This window comes from Rattus norvegicus, chromosome 19 (assembly GCF_036323735.1).
Source record: "Rattus norvegicus strain BN/NHsdMcwi chromosome 19, GRCr8, whole genome shotgun sequence".
Lineage (NCBI taxonomy): Eukaryota > Metazoa > Chordata > Mammalia > Rodentia > Muridae > Rattus > Rattus norvegicus.
Genome location: NC_086037.1, coordinates 66,066,428 through 66,089,085, shown reverse-complemented (window position 1 = coordinate 66,089,085; position 22,658 = coordinate 66,066,428). Strand labels below are relative to the sequence as shown.

The 22,658-nt window shown below is 53.2% G+C and overlaps 1 protein-coding gene across 7 annotated transcripts; it reads left to right on the top strand.

The window, feature by feature from the left end:
• Positions 1-2,168: 2,168 nt before the first annotated feature.
• On the top strand, positions 2,169-16,134 carry Mthfsd (methenyltetrahydrofolate synthetase domain containing). 7 transcript variants are annotated; one of them, XM_039098339.2, is made up of 8 exons: positions 2,169-2,259; positions 4,007-4,113; positions 5,188-5,301; positions 6,307-6,420; positions 8,023-8,113; positions 9,327-9,439; positions 9,569-9,694; positions 11,958-13,215. In XM_039098339.2, the coding sequence occupies exons 1-8, from the start codon at positions 2,178-2,180 to the stop codon at positions 12,453-12,455; spliced, it is 1,245 nt and encodes a 414-aa protein (XP_038954267.1). In that variant the 5' UTR covers positions 2,169-2,177; the 3' UTR covers positions 12,456-13,215. The 7 variants fall into 7 exon arrangements, with proteins under 7 accessions (XP_038954267.1, XP_038954268.1, NP_001387970.1 ...); NM_001401041.1 differs by lacking the exon at positions 5,188-5,301 and adding an exon at positions 5,332-5,445 and having other exon boundaries at positions 2,206-2,259; positions 11,958-16,134; XM_063278279.1 differs by lacking the exon at positions 5,188-5,301 and adding an exon at positions 5,332-5,445 and having other exon boundaries at positions 2,241-3,599.
• The last annotated feature ends 6,524 nt before the right edge of the window (positions 16,135-22,658 follow it).

Below are 22,658 nucleotides of genomic sequence, written 5' to 3'. Positions count from 1 at the left end.
ACTGCTTGGACCATGGCATCTGCTTTACCTTTAAGGGCAACATTAAAGCCAAAGTCACCCTCCCCTCACCCTGCTTCAGTCAGGACCCTCTGCAGCCCCACACACCTGCTGAGTCTTTGGCCTTCCAAAGCCTCCCTAGCCACCCTCTCTGAAGCCTCCATTGAGGACCCCCTGCCTCCCTCCCCCTCCACATATACACATCCCTTACCCCCTGTTCCGTAATTGTCAGCTACACCAGCAAGTGTGTATCTGCTTGTATCTGCTGCCAGGCCACACACAGTGGGAGAGGACATCAGGGCAAGGTAGACCCCATGCTGTCGGGATCCTTTCCTTTTTTAATTAAAAATGTTTTGCATTTATTTGTTTCGGGGAAGGGGACGTGCACCAGACTGACTTGCTGTGGTCGTAGGGCAGCTCCCCGGAGTCAGAAGTCAGCTCTGTTCTTCCACCATGTAAGTCCTGAACTCTGAGGCCTTGCTTCATAATCCAAAAGAAATAAACAGATGGCTGTTAAAACCTGCTGGAGGGGTGTTCTCTCTGTTTCCGGGGAAACATGTTAAATCTAAGATAGGGCTTCAGGAGAGTGGGCTAGGTAGCCCGGTGTCCACGCGGAAGGGTGCTGGTCAAAAGCCCAGGTCCCAGTCCTTTCTCTGAGGACAACCTGACATCGTATTGACAATTCTAGAAACCAGAGGACACCAAACGGACAGGACACTGCTGTCCCTCCATACTACACACTTCAGTCAGAGGCATTTGGGTTAAGAAAGGGCTCGATCGGTCAAATGCTTGCCTAGTAAGGAGCACCCATGTTAAAGAATAAAAATAAAAATCTGGGTATGTCAGTTGCACTTAGGGAGGAAGAGGAAGAGAAAAAGGAAGATGAGGTTTCGGGCAGGGCAGAAAAGCAAACATTTGCCAGGCATGGTAGTTCACAACTTTACTCCCAGCTATTGGAAGAAGAGGCAAGTGGGTGTGTGATTTCAAGGCCAGCCTGGTCTACATGACGAGTTGTAGGCCAGCCAGGGCTGCATGGTCAGACCCTGTCTCAGAAGAAGTGCACCATTCATTTTGGTGATTAGTGAACAGAAAGAGTGGAATGCTAACACACTTCATCCAACCAATGGGAGAATCCATGAGATGGCAGCCATGAGGCCACCTTTCCCAGCGAGGGAGCGGTTTGGGGAAGTCTTGTCAAGGTGCAAAGGTAAGCTGCAAAACAGACAGCAGGTCATTGACCCCCAGCCCCCATCCCCGACCAATCTGAGGCTGGGGTGTGTGGGGCTGGGTGGCCAAGGCAGACTTGTACACCCTCAGCCGAATCGGATGCTCCAAATGCACAGTATGGTGGGTGACTACAAGTTCACGTGGGCGTGCGGGCACACACACACACACACACACACACACACTTTATGAGACTGGAGCCGGATGCCAGAACGGGCATGACCAACAAGGCTGGAGATGGACAAGGCCAGTGGGTGTGTGTAAATGACCAATGAGGAATCAGAAGCTTCCTGGCCCAGCATATCTGCATTTCTGCTGTGCCTGGCTTACAACCCCCTTCATTTCAGGAGTGCTTTTTCTTTCCTTAATAAACAGTTTTTATTCTATAACTAACCACGTGTTCCTGGTACAATTCTTGGCAAAGGAAGCTGGAAATCCTAGATCCACCCCTATATACAGGTTTCCTTGTTAACCTTTAATTTCAAGAGATGTTTCTACAAGTACTATACATACCTGCATGTATGTTGGTATGTTCCATATAGTTTTGTGTGTGCATGATGTGTGTATATGAGCGCATAACACAGCCCAGGTTGTGAAGGTCAAAAGACAAGGGAGTCATTTTTCTCCTTCCACCCTGTGTGTGGGTCCGGAGGAATGAACTCAAGTTGTCGGGCTTGGCAGCAAGTGTCTTCACTCTCTGAGCCATCTCGTCGGCACTATAGTGTAATATGTTCCATACAGTACAAATGCATGCGTTTTGTGTGTGTGTGTGTCCCGGGAAGTCCCGCGCATCCATGTTCTAAGGAGGCTCCAGCAGTGGCCTCGAACTTCTAAGGCGTCCGGTGCTACTTCAGGTAATCCTAAACCTGGAACGGGAGCCCCGCCCACTGCACCATGCGCGCATGCGCGTGCATCGCGGGTACTTAGCTTCAGTGCGCAGGTGCAACGCGAAGCGCATGCGTCTGACGTCATCGGTGCGCCGACAAGCTCTACGGGAGGCGTCGCTCGGTGACGTGTTGGTCATGGAGGCCCGGGCGGGTGAGCAATGCAGAGGGCTATGGGGAAACCGAGGCTGGGACAGAGTGGTTGTCCCCGTTGCCCCCACGCGTAGGGAGGACAAGGCTTGGCCTGGGACGCCAAGGCTGACAGCGGGGAGGGAGGGTCAGTCTCGCCCTCACCCTGCCGGGCTAGACAGGTTTAAATCAGCCAAGGCTGGGGATGGCCGCTGGGTCGAGCACTCTCCTAGTAGATTCTCTCTGCCTGCGCTGCAAAGCGTTTTCAACAAGTAGGAAGTGACAGATTGGAAAGCATACATTGCTGGACAGTGGGGTCTGCTGATGCAAACGCTGTGTTAGGGCTGCGAGTGAGAGACAGAGACACGGTGGGGAAGGGTAAGAGCGTCGGTTGCTCAACAAGCCTATGCAGTGGCTCACAAGTCCAGTACCACGGGAAGGGATCTAATGCCCTCTGGCACCTGTATACACCACCCCGCAGGTTGCTCGCGGTGCACATATATAATAAATACATCTTTGTTTTCTTTTTCTTCGAGTCAGGGTTCTTCTGTGTAGTCCTGGCTGCCCTAGAACTCACTCTACTTCAGTCTGGCCTCTAAATTAAATGGCCTTCCGAGAACTGCGATTAAAGGCTTGCACCACCAAGGCACCGGCCATAAATAACAAAAAAGACAAATGTGCTTTCTATACACCAGCCTTGTGAGGTGTGTGAGGTCATTTGTTAGATTTAACAGTTTAAAAGGACAGGTTGGGGGTGTGACTCAGTGATAGGGTTCTCGATTAGCACACTTAACGCCTCAGGTTTGACCCACTGGATCACTAAATAATTCAAAAGACTACTGTCATAGTCAGGGTTTCTATTTCTGCACAAAATCATGATCAAGAAGCAGGTTGGGGAGGAAAGGGTTGGTTCAGCTTACACTTCCACATTGCTGTTCATCACCAAAGGGAGTCAGGACAGGAACTCAAGCAGGTCAGGAAGCAGGAGCTGATGCAGAGGCCATGGAGGGATGTTACTTACTGGCTTGCTTCCCCTGGCTTGCTCGGCTTGCTCTCTTATAGAACCCAAGACCACCAGCCCAGGGATGACACTACCCACAATGGGCTGGGTCCTCCCCACTTTGATCACTAGTTGAGAAAATGTCTTACAGCTGGGTCTCATGGAGGTATTTCCACAACTGAGGCTCCTTTCTCTGTGATAACTCCAGCTTGTGTCAAGTTGATACATAAAATCAGCCAGTACAACTACCTTCTAGCCAGACCTAGTGGCTTGCTTACACGTAACCCTTGCTACTTGGGGACTGAAGGAAAAGCCCTTCAGGTTCAAGCCTCATCTTGAACAGAGCAACGCCCTGCCTCAAAAAGGTGTGTAGCTCACTCATAGAGTGCAGGATCCCCTGGTACTGCAAAGAAAAGACTACAAATTAACTTCCAGCTAGGTTTTTACAGTATACTCCCGCTTCCTAGCAGAAAAGAAGGAACTTCTCTTAACTGATGAGGGAGCTTGAGGGAAATCTAATATTTTCAGTTATCTTTTTTTTTTTTTCTTTTCTTTTTTTCGGAGCCGGGGACCGAACCCAGGGCCTTGCACTTGCTAGGCAAGCGCTCTACCACTGAGCTAAATCCCCAACCCCTATTTTCAGTTATCTTAAGCTGGTCTGATGTGGTCACAAATTCCCAAGCATGTGGTGTCACAGTGGCCGGTGTGCATGTGCCCACGTGCATTGTGGGATTGCTTCTTACCAGCACGTCACAGTCCTCCGTCGTTATAGGAGATGTCTCCAAGCAAAGCATACGTGAACGGATTTGGGACTACATGGAATCCCATAATATAGCTGATTTTCCCCGACCTGTTCATCACAGGATCCCCAACTTCAAGGTATAGAAGTGTTCCCAGGGTTGTTAGAAGGGGATCAAGCTATTCGAGTCACTGACACAGATCCATTGCTCTCTGGTAGGATGGATTTGGAGGTCAGAGGCAGAGTCTTGGAGGGCATGTGGTGTTCTGATGAGTCCTACTCCATCACCCCTTGGGCCTTGGGCCACAATCTCTGCACTGCAGAGGCTACCAGTGCTTGTCACAGAGCTGGCCTCCATTAGCCACTTAGGGAGGGGCTTGTGGATCCCACAGAGGGAAGCCCAGCCTTTCTACCATCCCCGGGCCTCAGTTTCCTAACTGTTCAAAAATATAAGTCAACCCAGGACAGTTTACATGGAAAATAGCTCACCTTAAAGAGGCCGTGTAAGCCAAGTGCTGGCCTAGGCTGGCCATCCTGGCAGGGGGAGGCAGGGGGATCAGGAGTTTAAGGTCATCTACAGCTACATTGTGACTTGAAGGCCTGACTAGGCTGCAGAAGACCCTGTCTCAGAGAGAGAGGGCGATATAGTTTGTGGTCATTGTTTTGGGTTTTTGAAAAAAAAATCCGAAGTGCTTTGTGAAGACATGTCAAGGCCCTAGTGGGCTTAAAACCAGGCATCCATCCACCAGTACCCTGTGTTGCCTGGACTTTCTCCCTACACTGGCCTAGCTCTGGCCCTGACTGAGCGTGCTGCAGACTGTAGGGCCCCTGGAGACTGTCCCTCCTTGTAGTTTTGTTTCTGTGCTCTGTGGGAGACAGATGGATATGGAGTGCAGGGAAGAAGGCTCGGGAAGCCCAGGACAGGCTCGTGGTCTCAAAAGTGAATCAAACGAGTGAGAGTGAAGGAGGCCCTTGGGCATCAGGCTCCTTGACTGGGTGGTGCTTACACCACAGACTGCACTTGAGATTTGCGCTCTCTTCAGTTTTCTTTTAGTAAAAACTGAGTTCTGGGCTAGCCCCTTTCCACCCTGTGCTCTTGCTGTCTCCTTGGGGGGAATCTGGGCTCTTATATCTGGGTGGATGCTGGGCTGTGATGCCTAGGCCAGACCTGGCCCATGTCTTCTTCACGATGACACGCAGTCACATCTACACAGGGTGCTTCTCGTGCTGCGGAGCATTTCCCACACCTGCATGCTTTCAGTGCGGCCAGAACCATTAAAGTCAATCCTGACGCTCCTCAGAGAAACGCCCGCTTCCTGGTGCTGGAGGTAAGGGTGTCACTGTCTCTGCCTAACTAGGGGTCCTACCTGGCTGGCCAAAGCATCAGAGACCTGGAAGTCTTTGCTGGGACACAGGAAGTGAAAGTGGACCCTGATAAGCCCCTGGAAGGTGTCCGCTTACTGGCACTGCAGGTAACTCCACTTGCCCAAGCTGCCCTCAGTCACAAAGGCTCAACTTCCAGCTGCCTGCCCCCTGAGCACAGTGTATGGAGGTAGACATTCACAACAGTGTATGTCTTCCCTACGCTGTTAATGTTCTAATTCCTTGAAACAAAGAACTCCTCTGTTAGAAATCTGATACTTTGTCTCCCAAACAGAGCAGAGTCTGGGCATAAACTGTGGGCCACTTCTCAGAGCAAAGGGAGCAGCCCAGCATTGACTTAAACTGCCTTATACCATCTCAGTCCGTATAAGACAAGAACTTGGTGTGCGTTTTAATGCTCCCAGCTCTTAAGCAGCTATAACTCCCAAAGCAGGCAGAGTGGTTAAAGATAGCCGCAAAGGTGTCCTGGAGGGACTCGGTGAATGCGATGTTGACTATAGCTCGGGCTGAGCCAAGTCTGCTGCTGTTGGTGCTGCAGTTCCAGCATGGGGCTCTGGGGCTGCCAGAGGCTGTGGGGGCGACTCGCTTGTCTCTCACTGCTATCACAGTCATCCAGAAGCCTCAGCTGTGCAGGTCGCCCTCCACATGGTCCAGGAAGGATAGCAGTGATGTGGGATTCCTACTCTGTTCTCGAAGCTAAGGATTGAGCAGGATTTGGCTCATGAGACTCCAGGGAGCGGCAGGAACTGTGGCTGATGGGGGCGACACGGGATGGACACTCTCCTGTACTGTCACCTGCAGTCCCCTCCTGGCTCTGAGGAGAACCAGGCAGGAGAGAGGAAGCAGCCTGGGTATGCCCAGGCGTTGTTAGCCCATATCCCTCTCCTCTTCTTGCAGTGAGGAAAACATGTACCCGCCCTGTAGTTGACTGACTGTCTTCTCCCTCAAAGAGCAGAAAAACACTGCTGGTCCCAACACCTCGACTGAGGACAGGGCTGTTTAACAAGATCATACCACCCCCTGGAGCCACCAAAGACATACTGAGGAAATGTGCCACCTCCCAGGTGAGTGCTAGAAACCCACACCTTCAGGAATTGTGCTCCTGAGTCAGCGCACTGTAAAGTAGACCACCACTGAGTTTACACAGAGCCATGAGAGCAGTGTGAACAAGTTCTGCAGCTCCATCCCAGCAGTAGACGCTTGAATGGCCATATTTGTTAGCTGGGGAGACCCAGTATTGGGCACCGTGGCGCCCTCTTGTGGTAGATTTGGCGCTGTGCATCTGTGTTTGCTGAAACAGTGATGGGCCCTCTGCAGAGCAGGCTGGGAAGCGCCTGTCCTTTGGAACTGCTGACTGGAGCCTAATTGCATGTCACCAGACACTTCACAGTCTCTCTAAACTGGTCTGGAGACACACTCGAGGGTTGGAGAGCCAGGGTTTGCATCTTACGTAAAGTAACACTTGGTAGCTTTTTAAAGAACCACAAACCCTGTCATTTACATAAAGGGATTGTCCCTTGAGTCTAACATGTAGCGGTTGAATGATTCACTATTTCCTCATAACTTATTGAAAAAATAGAATTGCAACGGGGCACTGACCAGAAGGTAAATAAAAAACAATGAAAAAAATAAAATAGACTTTAAAAAAAGAAAAAATAGAATTGTCTTCAGCTTACAAAAATGTGTACAATATGCTGTAAAGATAGAATTTGTGCACAGAGGAGCCAGTATGGAGGGCTGGATGTGGTGGTGCACATCTGAAATCAGCTGCCAGGCGAGCTGGTGTGCGAGGATTGCTGGTCCAAACCTGCCTTTGCCTCACAGCAAGACTGTCTCAGAATAAAGATGAAAAGGAAGAGAGAGAGAGAGAGAGAGAGAGAGAGTGTGTGTGTGTGTGTGTGTGTGTGTGTGTGTGTGTGTGTGTGTGTGTGGCGTATACCTCACTGGAGCTCTTCCACAGCATGTGTGAGGCCCCGTATTCCATCCCATCACTGAAGAAACTAGGAAAAGATTTTTAAAAAGAGGCAGGAGGGTAAGATGAATGCGGGGTTCTGGTCTGTCCCAGGCCCCAACTCAGGCAGGGTGGAGCCTTTTCCCACAACCACAGAGAGGGACCGCACAAAGGGTGGGCGCTTTGGGCATGCCCGGCAGACCCACACTGGCAGACCCACACAGATCTTGCCAGGTCTCCGACCTGCCACAGAGGCACATTCCTTCTTACTTTCTATACAGGCTTCTGATCAGGATGGGTGGCTGCGCTTGGGGTACATTTCCAGAAGCAAGAGTGCCTCCTGAATGAAGGCACAGCCACTCGGGGGCACCTACCATGTCTTAGGTGCATAACCCGTGGCCTCATTTCAAACAAGCATCCTGGTGTCCCTGTGCTGTGAGGAACCTGAAGCCTCTGTGATTCCCCAGGCCACGTCCTGCTTGTGTGCCTCCCACCTGGTGCTCCCTGTGGTGCTTACCAGCCCGGGTGCTGAGTGACCCTGTGTGGTCAGTGCCCCCTGGCCATCTTCCTGGGATAGGGACTGTAGTATCCTACGTACCCTCTGACTACTCCTGGAACTGGCTGTCCCAGGAGGCCTTCTGGAGGGTGTTGTGGGACTCACACCCTCCCTGCCCGCTCGGAGACCGTGAGCTCCACCTCACATTTCCCTTCACAGGGTGTGCGGAACTTCAGCGTCCCGGTGGGCTTGGATTCCAATGTCCTCGTGGATTTAGTTGTGGTGGGATCTGTTGCTGTGTCTGAGAAAGGTGAGTTAGAGACAGGCTGTGGATATTCCGGAAGGCTTGCCCTGTGCACTCCCCACTTGGAGTGTCTACACTGAGAGCTTAACATCAGCCTGTGTGCTGCTTACCTAGACTGGCTTTGTCCTGTTTAGTCAGCCCACATCCCATGCTGAGATTTGAGGGATGGAGTCTCACACCTCACAGGCCTGCTCATGGCTGGAATCACCAGCATTAACTTTAGCAGACTGATGGTGAGTCGTAGTCTCTCTCCTGCCTTTAGTTTTGGTCTTTAAAGATAGAGTGTTGCTATTTGGCCCAAACTAACCTACAGCCTGCATACCGAGTCCTTACAGTCTTCTGTACTGTATAGTCTTCCTCCTCTCCACCTCCTTCCAGACCCCCATACATGTATGCCACGATGGAGGATGGCGGCTCTCAGCCTGCGGGTCGTGACCCCTTTGGGCTCACATATCAGATGTCCTGCACATCAGATGTCTCTACATTACCACTCATAACAGTAATGTGATGTACCATTGAAATAATCGTATGGTGGGGGGTCAGTGCGACGTGAGGAACTGTATTAAAGGGCTGCAGGGTTAAGGCAGTTGGGAACCTCCTGCCTGTCTGCCTGTCTCCTGCCTCTCAGCTCACCTAGCCATGTAGCCTGTCCCTCTGTCCCTGTCTCACTCCTTCGCCCGGAGCCCAGGCAGGTCTGAGTCTTAGGCGTCTGGGTGGGGTGCTTGCTCCTGAGGTGATGCTAAGGTGGCACTCAGACTCCAGGCGAGGAGAGCCCAGGGCCACACTGGAAGCTGAGAGCCATTACAGCTCACTGCCGTCCTTTGCTCTTCTGTGAAGCCTCACCCTCCCCGTCTGCCTTTTCTTCCCTCCCAGGCAGGCAGATTAAACACCTGTCCCTCGGTAGAGCTCGGCTCTGTCTCCACATTGACTTTCAGTTCTTGATGGCAGAACCTTCCGCCCTCCTCAGAGCCAGCCTCTGAGTGCTGACACCTGGCCCTGCCCACTGCTTTTCACAGTGTCTTGCAGTCAGGACAGACCCCCCCAGTGCCAGTGTGGTCACTCCCCACGGCATCTGAGGTTCCCGCCCTCCCTCCCTCACCATGCACTTTCAGTGTTCGGTGCCTGTGGGTTGCAGTGGACAAGAGGAACTCCGGGGTCCCGTCCTTCCCACAGAGGCCTGACAGGAGCCCACGCCACTGCACCCCATCTCATCCCTTAGGCTGGCGAATTGGGAAGGGAGAAGGCTACGCTGATCTTGAATATGCCATGATGGTGTCGATGGGAGCTGTCCACGAGGGGACATTGGTCGTCACGATTGTCCACGACTGCCAGGTACGTCCTGCAGATGTGTCCCTGTCAGCTGCTCTAGGAGTGGGAGTGGGGAGACACCTGCTCCTCTTCATGGGTGCCACTAGAGGTGTCAGCTGGCAATGCTCTGCCCGGTTCCTCTACCCTGTCCAGGTCGTTGACATCCCTGAGGCTCTCCTGGAGGACCACGACCTCACTGTAGACTACATCCTCACTCCCACCAGGGTCATCGCCACAGGCTGTGCACGCCCAAAGCCAACAGGGATCCTGTGGTCCAAGGTGGGTCATCACAGTGACTGACAGTGCGTACTGTAGTGACTCTCATGGTGTTCCTTGTGTGTCCTGGCCGCTGTCCACTAGCCTGTGTGACTGGACATGAGAATTACCTACAACTTAGAATGGTGTAGCCCGAGTCACCTCTTCCGACTGAGTCCTAGAGTCTTACTCGGAAAGCAGTGGTGGGGAGGGAGGGTCACTGCGCTGTGGCTCCCTTGCCTATGGCTTCCATTCTCTGTCTGTCTCTCTCCTTGTGTGTGTGTGTGTGTGTGTGTGTGTGTGTGTGTGTGTGTGTGTGTGTGTGTGTGTTTGTATGTTCATGTATGTGCGTGTTCAGAGGCCAGAGGTCAGCCTTGGGTGTCATTCCTCAGGGTATGCACCACCATGCCCTGCAGGGTTTCCGTTTTTTGTTGGTTTTGCAGCTCTGTGGGGTTGGACTCACAACCTTGTGATGGGGGCACGCACTTTGCCACTGAGCTGCCTCACGGCCCTTTGCTTATTTTTGTTTTGGAGGAAGGGTTCACTGCCTAGGCCTCTCAGGTAGCCAGGATAACAAGCCTACACTGCTGGCCCCAACAAGGGATTGCAGACTTCTAGGTGATTGACGTGTGAAAGTCAAATCTGCATTTAGTTTTCAGAGGATGGAATGAATACCTTCTGTGTGATTAACAAGTGGCGCTTTCATTTCACGTGTCGTGCGACAGCATAATGACCATTCCTAATTGCCAACCAGGAAAAACAGGTCTCTTGTCACCCTGGGCTGCACTAGCAGCCTCATTTTGTGAGCCCAAATGTGAGCGAGCAGCTGGGAAGTGGCAGAGCCAAAGGGTTGGGACTTGTGGAGATGGGAGCCACACTGGGCATCACCACTCCTTACTCAAAACAGACTGCTCTGGAGAGGAGTAACGCCTGGCTTCATGGTAGTCTGAGCATTAGGACATGCGGTCATCCTGACCTGAGCTGCTCAGCTTGGTAAGAAAGAAACCTCAGAGCCTGAGAGCTGACCTCATGTGCACACCGTAGAGAGATGACCTCATGTGCACACTGTAGAGAGATGACCTCATGTGCACACTGTAGAGAGATGACCTCATGTGCACACTGTAGAGACCCTGCCTTGAAGTCGTGGCTGTCCTCTCAGTGGTTGTTCAGTAGCTCTGTGGCTCCCAAAGAAAGGAGAAATTGTCTGTGGTGGCTGTGAAGTGTCAGAAATTACTAAACAGGTCTGACTCCTGGTCCACTGTAGGTACGATTATCCATGCTCAGCTGCCAGCTCAGTCCAGGCAGTCCGCCAGGGAGCAGGCTACTGATGGAGTCACGGCCCTTAGGGTCCTCACACTAACAGCCATGTTCATGCACATGCATCAGACACCTGACTCATCCTCCAAGGCACTGTGCCCATGTGTTGATCTTCCTGCCATCCACTGTCCCTGCAGGTTGTTGGGATATCATGACCAACTGTATCAGTGGCCTGTGGGAAAGACCCAAAGGCTGGCACTGAGCTCGACAAGCTGTTCATTTAGCTACTTCGTGGCCCTTTGCTAGGAAGAGCTGCCTGGGTCATGCTCCATGTGCTGTGTGCGTAGGGCCAGCCTCGCTTTGACCCAAGAATGCTCCTGACCATGTAAGGACCCCATCCCAACCACAGCCACAGGCACAGGAAACCCTCAGCCTCCCGGAGGTAGGCAGGGAATTAATTGCCTTCTGTGGACTGTGAACACAGTGACTGCAGGAGCCTCTTGGAGGTGGGTGGCCCACAAGGAGCCCCAGCTGTTTCTACTTCCCGGGCCTCCAGGAAGATAGAGGCCTGTTCCTCCCTCACTACGTACGGCACACGAAGGGCCAGTCTGGACAACTTCAGAGTGCCGGGATCTCATTCAGGCTGACATGGGGAAAGAGCTGCGGGTTGGTGACTTTCGTTAAGCAATGGAATCCCAGGCAGTTCTGGCAGTGTAAGCTTCTCATGGTGAGGCAGGGGATTGGCAGGTTTGATGTCCAGACAAGCCTGGGCAATGCAACGAGGCCTTGTCTCAAAATAAAAAGTGGCTGTGCCACAGCCCAGTGGCAGAGCACTTGTCTGGACTGAGGGCCTGTGCCTCACTCCCAGAGACAGGAGTTTTATCTCCCCAGAGACTGAGCTGGGCCCTTCAGCATCCTTCTATGCCCATGGGGTGTGGTATCCCTAGAATTCCTCCTGAGTGTGGGCGTGGCCTTGGTGTGACTACCCTCTGGGCACCCCAAGACCAGCTGTGGCTGCTTTCTCTTTCAGGTCAGCTGTGAGATGCTTACGAAAATCCCAGTGCTCAGGAGCCTCCGTGAGCGAGAGAAGCGGGCGGGGACCGATGTCACTCTTCAGGCTGAGCCTGGCAACACACAGCAGCCAGCTCCCAGCACTGTCAGGAGGCCCCAGGATAGACCACAGTCACAACCAGCTCCCAGCACTGTCAGGAGACCCCAGGATAGACCACAGTCACAAGCAGGTTTCCGAGGAAGGTCCCATAGCTCCCTGGAGGGGACGGACACCCACCTAGCTGCCACTGTGTGCTTGGGAAACCTTCCCTACAGTGCTCGTGTGCGTGAGCTGAAGCGAGCCCTCCAGGAGCTGGGGGCGGTGCCCCTGAGGCTAACCTGGCAGGGGCCACAGCACAGAGCAATTCTACACTATACAGACTCAGCTGCTGCCCAGCAGGCTGCCTCTCTCCTACAGGGCCTGCGACTGGGTGACAATGCTTTGAGGGTGTCACTGGGGCAGCAGAGGGATACGTGACCTGGTGTGCAGCCCCCAGCTGTGCCCTTTCTGCTGCTGGGATGTTTCTGGCATGTGACAGTGCCATTGGTGATGACCTGCTGCTGTGCGGCCTGCTCTGCTCCTGGGAAGAGGCTGCACTTCCCTGATGGGTGGGGTGATAGCAGGCAGCACAGCATGCTACCACACTCGCTACCACATTCGGGATGCTGTGAGTGCAGACCCATCCAGTTCTGGTTCTTGTGAAATCCACGTGATGTTCTCTGGGTACAGATGGTTCAGGGACAGAGCAGCCTGGACAAGAGGTAGACAGTGGAAACCTGTTTGAGGATGTCTGAGAGAGAGAGCAGAGACTGTGGCAAGAATCGAGTGCCCTGTGACCATTGGAAGCCACCACTCCAACCCGAGCCCAGCAGAACAGGAGTGGGGAGAGCGGGGCTTCTGCATGCAGAGAGCACAAGCCTCGAGTTTGAGTTCTGTTCCTGGAAACTCTGTGTTGTGTGCACATGTGATGGCGTCTACCCAGGCTGCTTAGGGCCTCCCCATCCCTCAGGTGAGGAGGTGAGGCACTTGGCAGGTGCCTGTGCTCTCCCAGAAGCACTTGCGCCATTGATCCTAAGGAAACACATAAGCATTTATGTGGAGAGTTGATTCTGTTCAAATACGCATGCCTGGGAAGTTTTTTTGTGTTTACCAGTGGGTCTTCCACAGTGACGGATGGCATTGTCCTTTGCCCCAGAAGGGCAGGCCTCGCTCATATTAAAGGAAGGGAACTTGTGTACATCTGCTTGCCTTAGAAAACGATAGTTCAGTAGCCACCGCTTCCAGGTAGTCACAGGGGTCACGAGGGGTGGCTGAGGGAAGCAGACTCAGGCTGTGCCGGCCTCTAGCCTGGCAACCTGTTGGCCTGGCCCCAACCCCCACTCCTGCCTCACACAGCCACTGACCACCCCATCCTCACCTGCTCTGCTCTCCTCGGGGTCCTTGCCTGCCCCTCATGTCCCTTCTTCACATTGTGTCCCACTGAGACAGTGCCTACAGGTTAGCAGCATGGAGTCGTCTGTTCCCTCCTGCTGCAGGCCAGCAGGGTGTGAACAACTCAGGAAATCCGTGTTACATGAGCTGGGAGATGGGAGACAACCTTTACCCAGAAGCCAACCAAGCCTGACCCATCAGTAAGTGTCACTCTGGCCTTCCAGATGGTGCGGGCCTCCTGCTACTGTGGCCAGAGTAATCCAGATGTGTTGGCTCCGTCTAAGCCACTTGCGTTTGTGTAAAGTGTGTAAGCGATGAAGCCCAGGTGCCCTCAGTCTAAGCTCTGGTAGATGCTACAGGGCGTTCCCTGTCTCAGGTGCCTTTGAGGTCTGGCTCTCCAGGTGACAGGAGCCACAGGTGACAGAGTCACTGCGTTCTTTGTCACTACAGCTGCCTAGCACACACAATCAAAGTGGACAGGAAGAGTTGCTGTCCAGCACTGAGGTGGCAAAAACACTCTAAGTGTCGCTGAGGCTTCTGGGTCCCTCCATTCTTCCACTCGTGTTTTTCTGCTTTGCCAATAGTGGAGACCTGGGCAGGAGGATGGCTGTTTGCAAGAGTTCATCCTCAGGACTCATCTCACTCTGGATTAATTTGGGTAACTGTTGCAGTGATGAACCACCATGACCAAAGCAACTTGGGGAGGAAAGGGTTTATTTCACTCACAGTTCCATAGAAACTGGTCATCATCAAAATCAGTGAGGCCAGGAACTCGAATAGGGCAGGAACCTGGAGTAGCAGCTGACGCAGAGGCCATGGCGGGATGTTGCTTACTGGCTTGCTCTCCATGGCCTGCTCAGCTTGCTTTCTTATAGAACCCAGGACCACAGCCAAGGGGTGGCACTGCCTACAATGTGGTCTGGGCCCTCCCCATCAATCATTTTCTTAGAAGAAAATGTTCTACAGGCCTCTCTGCAGCCTGATCTTACAGAGGGCTTTTCCCCAGTTGAGGTTCCCTCAGATGATTCTACCTTGTGTCAATCTGATGTCAAACTATCCAGCACAGTACTGGCCTCTTCCTGTGTGTGCTCGACCTGCATCCTCGTCGTCCTGTTGAGAGCAGAGCTCTGCACCCTGCCATGACAGACTGAAGCTGAGTAAACCCTTTTGAGCATCTTGACAAGCTAAAGCAGGAAGATGCAAACCAACGGGTTTCCCTGCAACCATTATAATGTAGCTTCTAGAAACGGAATAGCAAGGGCTAGAGAAGTAGAGCCTTCAAGAGCCATTACTGCCCTTCCAGAAGACCCGAGTTCAGTTCCCTCCACCCATGATGTCACAAAGCTCACATGCACCCACAGCTTCAGCCACAGGAATCTGACACCCTTGTCTGACCTCCACTGCGTGCGCACGCATACCAGCAGTAAAACTCGTAAAGTGGTCGAGACTGATGAGTTTGACAGAAAATGGTTGCAGATCCACAGAAAGATGTCAGTAGAAGTTCCTCAGGGAACTAAGAAAACAGAGCATCAGGAATTGTTACCCGCAAGACCAGAGGATTGCAGAAGTTGACCTCTGGTCTCCCACATGCGAACACACACACACACACACACACACACACACACACACACACACATGAAGGACGTGTAAACAGAATGAAGCTGGCAGAGGAGACTCAGAGCGGTGACCTACCCAATGCTGGCTTCTAACCCTAGTTGGAGATGTGGTTTGGTTCCAAGGTTCAAACTTCCAGGTGGTGTTGCTGGCACTCCCTCCTTTCCTGTGGCCTTTCACAGTGAAGCCACACTTAGTACAGAAGCCATGGTACCTCAGAAGGAGAGACCAGAGCAGCAGCAGTCACTGTCCTGAGGAGCAAGATGGAGGCTTGAAGGCTAGAACGCCGGGGAATAGGCAGCTAAGCAGAGGGGCCACTTTACAAGTCCTGGGGTTTCTGTTCTGTAAAGAAGCAATGTGGGATGAAAGGGCTTATCTGTCCATATTACAGTCTGTCATTAAGGGAAGTCAGGCCAGGGGTGCAGGTCAACTGACACAGAGACCATGGTGGAGGGCTGCTCCTCACGACTCACTAAGCCTGCTTTCTTGTAGAACCCAAGACTACCAACCTAGGGGTGACACAGCTCTCCCTGTCAGCCGTCAATCAAGAAAGGGCACCAAAAGCTTGCCCACATGCCTGTGTAGTGGGGACATGTCCTCAACTAAGGTTTCCTCTTCCAAAAATGACTCCAGTTTGTGTCAAGTTGGTCTAAGACTAGCCGTCACATTAGGGGAAGCATGTCTGTCTGTGGCCAGGCACCCATAACCACTGCCCACAGACCAGACCAGCACTGTGGATGGCCAGACCCAGGAAAGCACTCGTGTAAAGGCACAGGCCTGATGATCTTCTGTGGCCTGAGATGCAGTCTTCTGTCTTTATAAAAGGAGCCAACACAGGCTCACCTCCTAGTCCTGGCCTGATGGCGAGTCCTGGACAGCTGGGCTGCCATTACCCCCAACCCCACATCCCAGGCACCTGGGCCTGATGCCACCTTCCCCGGGTCCTGGACACCTGGCCTGTGTGTGATGCTTCTGATGTTGCTGTTCTCATGGCCCCAGCAGAAGTAACGAAAGGCAGCCATGCTCCTGCACCTTTTTCTGGGCTCTCTGACTAGAACCTCAAATAGAAGATATGTCCTAAAATAAAGAGAACATCGATTTTATTAGTTACTTTTGGATTTTCTTTTGTGTTTTGTTTTTTGAAACAAGGGTTTCCCTGTGTAGCTGTCCAGAAACTCACCCTACCGACCAGGCTGGCTTCAAACTCACAGAGATCCGACTGTTTCTGGCTCCCTCCACATCAGCTTCAAATTTCCAAACTATCAAAGGCTTTCTACAAAACAGATCTGCAATTAGACCTACATTTAAGGGCTGTGGTGTAGAGAACACCCAGTCTTTAGTAGGAGCTGCCCTTGGACTTCACACTCTGAAGTCCCTTTTCCTGCAACTGGGAAAAAGGTACACTCTCCTATTCTCCCAAGAACTCAAAGTGCCCTTTGGAGCTTAGTGCAACTTCCTAAGAAATGCTCCAGCCCTCCTCACCAGGAGCCATCCTCCCAAATCTGGCTAAAATCACCCCTGTTTGACTTGTCATCTGGAGACCAGTCCCATGCAGTGATGATGCTGACCTGCCCTGTGGAGAGGACCAGGTGGCCAGCACTGCTTGGAACAGGTGCCATTTTGGAAGAGATCCCAGGTCAGGCAGAGGAGTCCTGAGGAGCTGATCCCACTGAGGCAGCCATCTAGCCTCATGAGTGAGATGACTTAGAGTTGTAAGCCACTAAACTTGGGGGCAAATGATTGCTTCCTTGGTAATCAGTCCTCGTAAACAGTGATAGGCACAGGTAAATCATCACATACAGACCTGCATCTCCTCCGAAGAATGGCGAGTCACCAGGTATAGGTAACCTCGATTGTCATTGCAGCCGAAGATTCCTCTGGCAGCTGAGTGCCAGAAGCTGAGCTGAGTTGCTTTTTATCCCCAATGAGCAGGAGCAAGTCAGGGCCACTTGGCAGGAGAGAACCAGCCTCCTCTGGGCAGTGACTTCGGTCTTCCTACAACAGAGAAAACATGGATGTCAAGGTCACCCACTGTGCTGGGCCCGTTCTGCATCCTTCAGCTCAAGCCTCTCATCTCTAGGCTTTGGCTGCTTCCCTTTGGTGCTCCCGTGGCCACACTGCAGGTCCTGAAGACCCTGGAGCCCTTCCCAATCCTTCCCATGCTACCAAAGCCCAGAGAGTCTGGGTCACCCAAGGACCGCCAGAGAGACCTTCAGACAAGCAGATTTAAGCAAGTAGCTGCCGTTCTGCTCCCTCGCAGGGACAGGGCTGTCTTCCGTGAATGGAGTCCTTTCTTTTCCAGGACCATAAATCCAGAAGGTTGAAATGGGAGCTGACATGTGTCTGTGTGGTGTGGATGCTTCATACTTTGGTGGTTGGAAGCCATAAGCACCGCCCTAGAGGTGCTGAGCTGTGGGTAAGTCTAGCACGGCTCCCACCTGCGGGTCCGACAAACCCACCAGAAGGAGCAGCTTTCCAGAGAAGGGTCTCAGGTCAGAACTGGCCGAAGTGCTGGAGCCTGGCCCTGTTGAATGGAAAAGGCTGTCCCCAGGGGGAACACTGACCTGCCACAAGCAGCCTCCAGGCCAACTGGAAGCCGCAGCAGCTTGTCAGAACACAGAGAGCATTTAGTGGTTGAAGAATTCCAAGTCAGAGCCCCACACGGCCTGAAGGGTGGGGGTGGGGTTTGCAGTGTGTTCTAGCTGTTTGACCCTAGGTTGGGCTCACCCTCTCTGTTCTCGAGCTCTTCCAGTTAACGCTTTTGAGATTCAGTGTTTCTCAGGTCTCCCACCAGGCGCACCACAGGAGGGAAGCCAAAGGAAGAGGCGCAGCAAGGAACTCCGCCCAGTGGCGGGGAGCCCTGAACCAGCACGTCAGCTCTCTGTTTCTCCAGGGGCCACAGGGTCTCCCTGCGCAAGGTATGTGTCCAGGGGCCTCAAAGCTGCCTGGGATTGGGCGGAAAGTGATGAAATCTTCCACTTTTCTGAAGCCCTATTGTTTGTGTGACCAGGAAAAACAATTAGTTCAACTTCCAACCAAAATTATCCATCTCCCCCAAACTCCCCTAAACCAAGGTCATGGGGCCTTGAATAGGGTCCGCTCATCTGGGCACCTGGTGAAGACGCATTTCCCGTAGTTCTAACATGAACTGTGAGAAACGGACAGCAGGGGGCGCTGTCTCATCGAGAGAGATAGCGAGGGACAAAATCCCAGGGAGCTTCTCACGCAGTATCTGAGTTTCCCTCTTCTTTTCAAAGGGTCCCTAACCTTGAGCTCTCTCCCTGTTTTGACACTACAACAAAGTGTGACCTGTTGCTCCCTCCCCCGCCCCCTGCCTACCTGATGCCCTGCCCTCCTGTGTAGCAGAAGGTCCCGCATAGGTCCTTCCTTCACACACAGGTCCACTTCTTTGACCCAGCTCCACTACTGGAGTGGTGCTAGGGGTCCAGTAAGAGCCCAGGCCTGTCAGGCCCCTGCCATAGGAACCCAGAGACATCGTGTGCCTATCTAGAACACATTCCCAAAGACAGACAAGTTGTCCTTTTTCAGGGACATCTAAGAACCTGGCATTCTTCCACATGGCTGTGACTGGGAACATGGAGCCCCTGCCTCCCTGATGTGATGTCACTAGTTTTAATAAGATGCTCAGAGAGGTTTAGCACACGGTCCCTCCCCAGGCCAGTGCTGTTCACCACAAGGGCATTGAACACCAGAACTGTGTAATGCGGGCTGGGTGCCAGCCATGCTTTCTGCCCTGGCCAGGCAAAGGGCCCATTGAAAGGGCCCTGCCAGCATTATGGCTGAGTTTAGAAGGGCTAACTTTTTAAACTATATTCAGGCGGTTCTACCCCATTGTCTCTTGGGTGACCCAAGCCCAGTGACATCCCTTCACAGCGGCAGGATCCCGCACCTGCTCTCAGCAGAGCACCGCCCTGTCCCATCTTGATAATCCCTCCTTCCCAGGTTCTCCTCAAAAGTTTCTATATGAGCACCCAGGGGACTACGGACAGAGTCCATCAGCTGGCAACAGCAGGGCTGTGCCCGCCTGTCCTCTGTGAAGGAGTCTGATGGCAGGTGCCCACGGGTGCTCAGTGTGGTCCTTGTGGGCACTCAGTGTGGGTGAATTGAACAGTCACGGCCACTCCTTATCTGTTGGATCATATTCCTCCTCGCCAGACAGTATCTCACAGGTGGGAGTAGAAAGCTGGGTAGATGGCATCCTAAGAGTGAGACCCCGGCTACAAAACCCATCGTAGAGTGTGGGGGTGGGGTGGGAGGAGCGGAGAGAGAAGTGGGCAGGGAGTGAGGAAATACAAGCTCATCACTGAAGCTCCACAGTCTGATTCATCCGGTGAGCCGCAGTATTTCTTCAAGGTAGCTCAGAGTCCAGCGACTGGTACTGCCCCCACCCCCCACACTTGCAGCAAAGAAGGAGAGATCCTTCAGGAGAGCCCACATCTGAGAAACACAATCAGACAGCTGCACCCTACTGCCGCCCAGCTTCCCCAGTCCTGTGTCAACTTTAGCCTGCTGTTTATTTCCACTGTACTGAGGAGTGGAAGGAAGAAAGGGAGCTGTGGGGAGAATAGGAATGGCGGTCTTTGGAACTCTGAGAGGGAAGCAGGAGTCCTCCGGGAGCTTTGGCCCTTCTGGGCTCAGTGGGAATGGTGGGCTGGATCCAGTCTCCTCAGCACTCCCCCTCTCTGCCTACCATGGGTCACTGAGTAAAACAAGGCTTTGGGGTCTGAAAGCCCAGGGACTGAGTCCCAGGCCTTCGTGTTCTTATTTTGCCCCTGTCCTCTCTGAGTTTGGCTTTCAGGCCTGGGGTTGGGGGAGGAAGAGTAAGAGCCACCTAAGGGGGCATTTTGAGGACGGGCCAAGGTGTCTCCTGTGGAGAGGGCGGGACTGTGCAGATCAGAGTGTCTCCAGACACTGTGCCTGTTACGCGGGTCATTCCCAAACTGCCACTGAAGCCAGAGCAGGCAGGAGAGGGCAGCAGAGGCCAGACCAAGCTACCTCAGCAGGGTCTCCAGAAGTTGATCCAAGAAGAGCTGACACTTCAGCCCTTACCGAGGCTCCTGTCAATCTGTGGGGAGGGCCTGTCAAGGGGTGGGGACTCCCCTCCCCGTCTCTCCCCCAGATAGTAACAGACTGGAACAGACCCCCTCTACCCCCATGTGGTGGGTCTCACAGAGCCACGGGCAGAAATAAAGTGACTTTTCTTCTCCCATCCTGAGACCAAGTGTCAGAACATTCTGGTAGTCTGTGTGGGAGTGTCAGGCCCAAACCTGCTGTTAGGTTATCCCCCAACTGGATGCTCACAGGAAGCTCGGAAGAGGAGGCTCCTGGAAAGTGTGGCTTGGTTCCTACTTGCAGTGTTCCCCATCCTTATAGTGAGAAACCCCAGGAGTCTAAAGGCCACCGTTCTGGGTGCCAGGAAAATATGTCCCCTTTCTCCTGAGCACGTCACTGCTCCACCTCACTGGAACAAGATGGTCAGAGAAGAGGAATTCAAAGATGAAGGGTGGCTTGGTTTACACAATGCCAGGTGGCCCCAGGGCAAGGACTCCAGGTCAATATTTCCACTCCCTCCTGGGAACAAAGTCACTGGTGGGGGCCTGGCAGACGGGGAGCCAGGTTTTGGTGTAGTACCAACCCTTCCCTGCCTCGGACCCTTCAAACCCAAAGAGAAAAGATAACAGTGTATAGACTGCGCCTCTGTAGGCCAGGGCCTGCACATCACTGCTCACAAACCCCGTTCTCCTTCTGCCTAGGGCTGTGGGACCCAGAGGTGGAGGGCCTCAGAGGCTGTGCACCCAGGTACGAAGGAGGAGGTTGAGGAGGGGACTGTGTTATTTACCCACAGGGAGAAGCTTTGTACCTCCCTGCGGCAGGTCCATCTCCGGGCCTTCTCCCTCACACACAGCTAGTGCGAATGCATTGTTCTGCAAGGGTCACTTGGCCATAACTAACGCACTCTCACTGTGCGCTGAGCGGACAGTAAGCACTCACAATTTCGCGAGCGACACTCGTGCTGCAGGTGCCGGAATGCTTTCTTGGGCACCGAGGTAAGAGCTTTCTACCACGAGCTAAGCCAAAATGTGCCCTGCAGAAACCCGGGTGCCACCAAAGCGGCGGCCAGAGACCTCGGCCCGCTGCTAGGCGATTTTCCCGGCCGAATCAGGACGTTCTAAGCTTGCCTGGATCCCGGCCCTCCTCCGGGGAAGGCCGGACTTTCCCTCTCACCCTCCGGCGACAGATCAGGCGAGAGGCAGAGCCAGGCCCCCATCCCCTGGGTCCTGGCCAGTTCTGCTCCAGGCGACTCTGGGTGACTTCCACCCAGCTGACCCTGATGTGGGGGAGCTGGGAAATCCCACTGAACCCCCGCACAAGAGCCTGGTGATAAGCCGGAATCCGGGGTCCGCCGCAGGCCGCCGGGACACGGATCGGATCCGGGCCGCCTCCGCACTCTGCTTGTCCTTATTGGGGCTCAGTCTGCCCTGGGAAGGGAGGCGCCGGGTCTCTAGGCAGCGAATCTACCTGCTTTCCTGCCCGAGGGGAGGCCTCGGCTTGCGGAGGAGAGCCGGCCGGTGGCTTCGAACCTGCTTCAGGGCGCGGGACTGGGAGAGCAGCGAGGCCGCAGCCCCCGCCCGATGCTCCAGACGCCCCAGCTCCGGCTTTTCCCTGTCCTCTTTATCTGGGTTTTATAGACAGCTGTTAGTTGGGGACATTAATTGCCCGGACTAGTTTATTGATAATTTTGATGTAACAGAGCACCGCAGAAATTACCCTCCCGTCCAGAATGTCAAGTCTGAGAAGAAGCAGGTTCTGAGGCCCGACCCCACGGTGCGCAGACACTGAGGTGGGTCAGGACCGCGGCACCAAACATACGGTTTATTATGTTTGTTTTCCTAGGTGGGCGGTTGGCGATGGAGATGGTGATCAGGGGAGACCCGGGCTTAGCTGTTCCTTGTCTCCAGAAGAGGCAGGAAAAAATACGTTTTAAAAGGGAAATAGGTTCGGGGCGGGTGCGTGGGCGGATCCCTGAGCACCCACCGATGGTCCCTTCCTGACTGGGTTTTTACAGGACTCCACAGGAGAAGGACATCGGGCAATTAAAAAATAAAAGTAGACAAAATAAGTAAAGCAAACAAACAAAGCTTTGAAGTTGTTTCGTTAGCCACAACCGAACGCAAGAGCGGCCAGGCTCACGCCAGGAATGAAGGGCACACTGGGCTCAGGGGAGCAAAAATAATTATACACAAACGTACGTAAAACCGCGTGTGCTTGTGCGTGCGCGCACTTGCTTTCCCCTGAGATGAAGGACTATAGTTTTTCTTTAAATGTTTGATTATTTCTTCAAGCTAAGGAATGACGACGTTTAGAGGGACGACGGGTGGTTCATCTTCAAAAGACAGAAACGAAGAAAAAGTTATCCCTGTTCAGCTTTTACTCCAGCGTGAAATAAAGGACGAGGAGGGCTAATTAGGCAAAACAAAGTTTAGAATCACCTAGATTTAATCCCCCCACCCCCAGAGAGCTGAAGTTCCTGGGGTGACAATGAGTTGGTGTATTATCCCCCAATAAACCAGCCATTCGCATCTACGTCTAGCAGCAAGGGTTTCAGAGGCCTTG

Excerpts from the sequence above, each read along its gene's own strand:
- Mthfsd (XM_039098339.2), top strand. The coding sequence starts at position 2,178 with ATGCGTCTGACGTCATCGGTGCGCCGACAAGCTCTACGGGAGGCGTCG. Across the intron at positions 2,260-4,006 it reads GGTCATGGAGGCCCGGGCGG|GAGATGTCTCCAAGCAAAGC; the intron begins GTGAGCAATGCA and ends CCGTCGTTATAG. Across the intron at positions 8,114-9,326 it reads TGTTGCTGTGTCTGAGAAAG|GCTGGCGAATTGGGAAGGGA; the intron begins GTGAGTTAGAGA and ends CTCATCCCTTAG.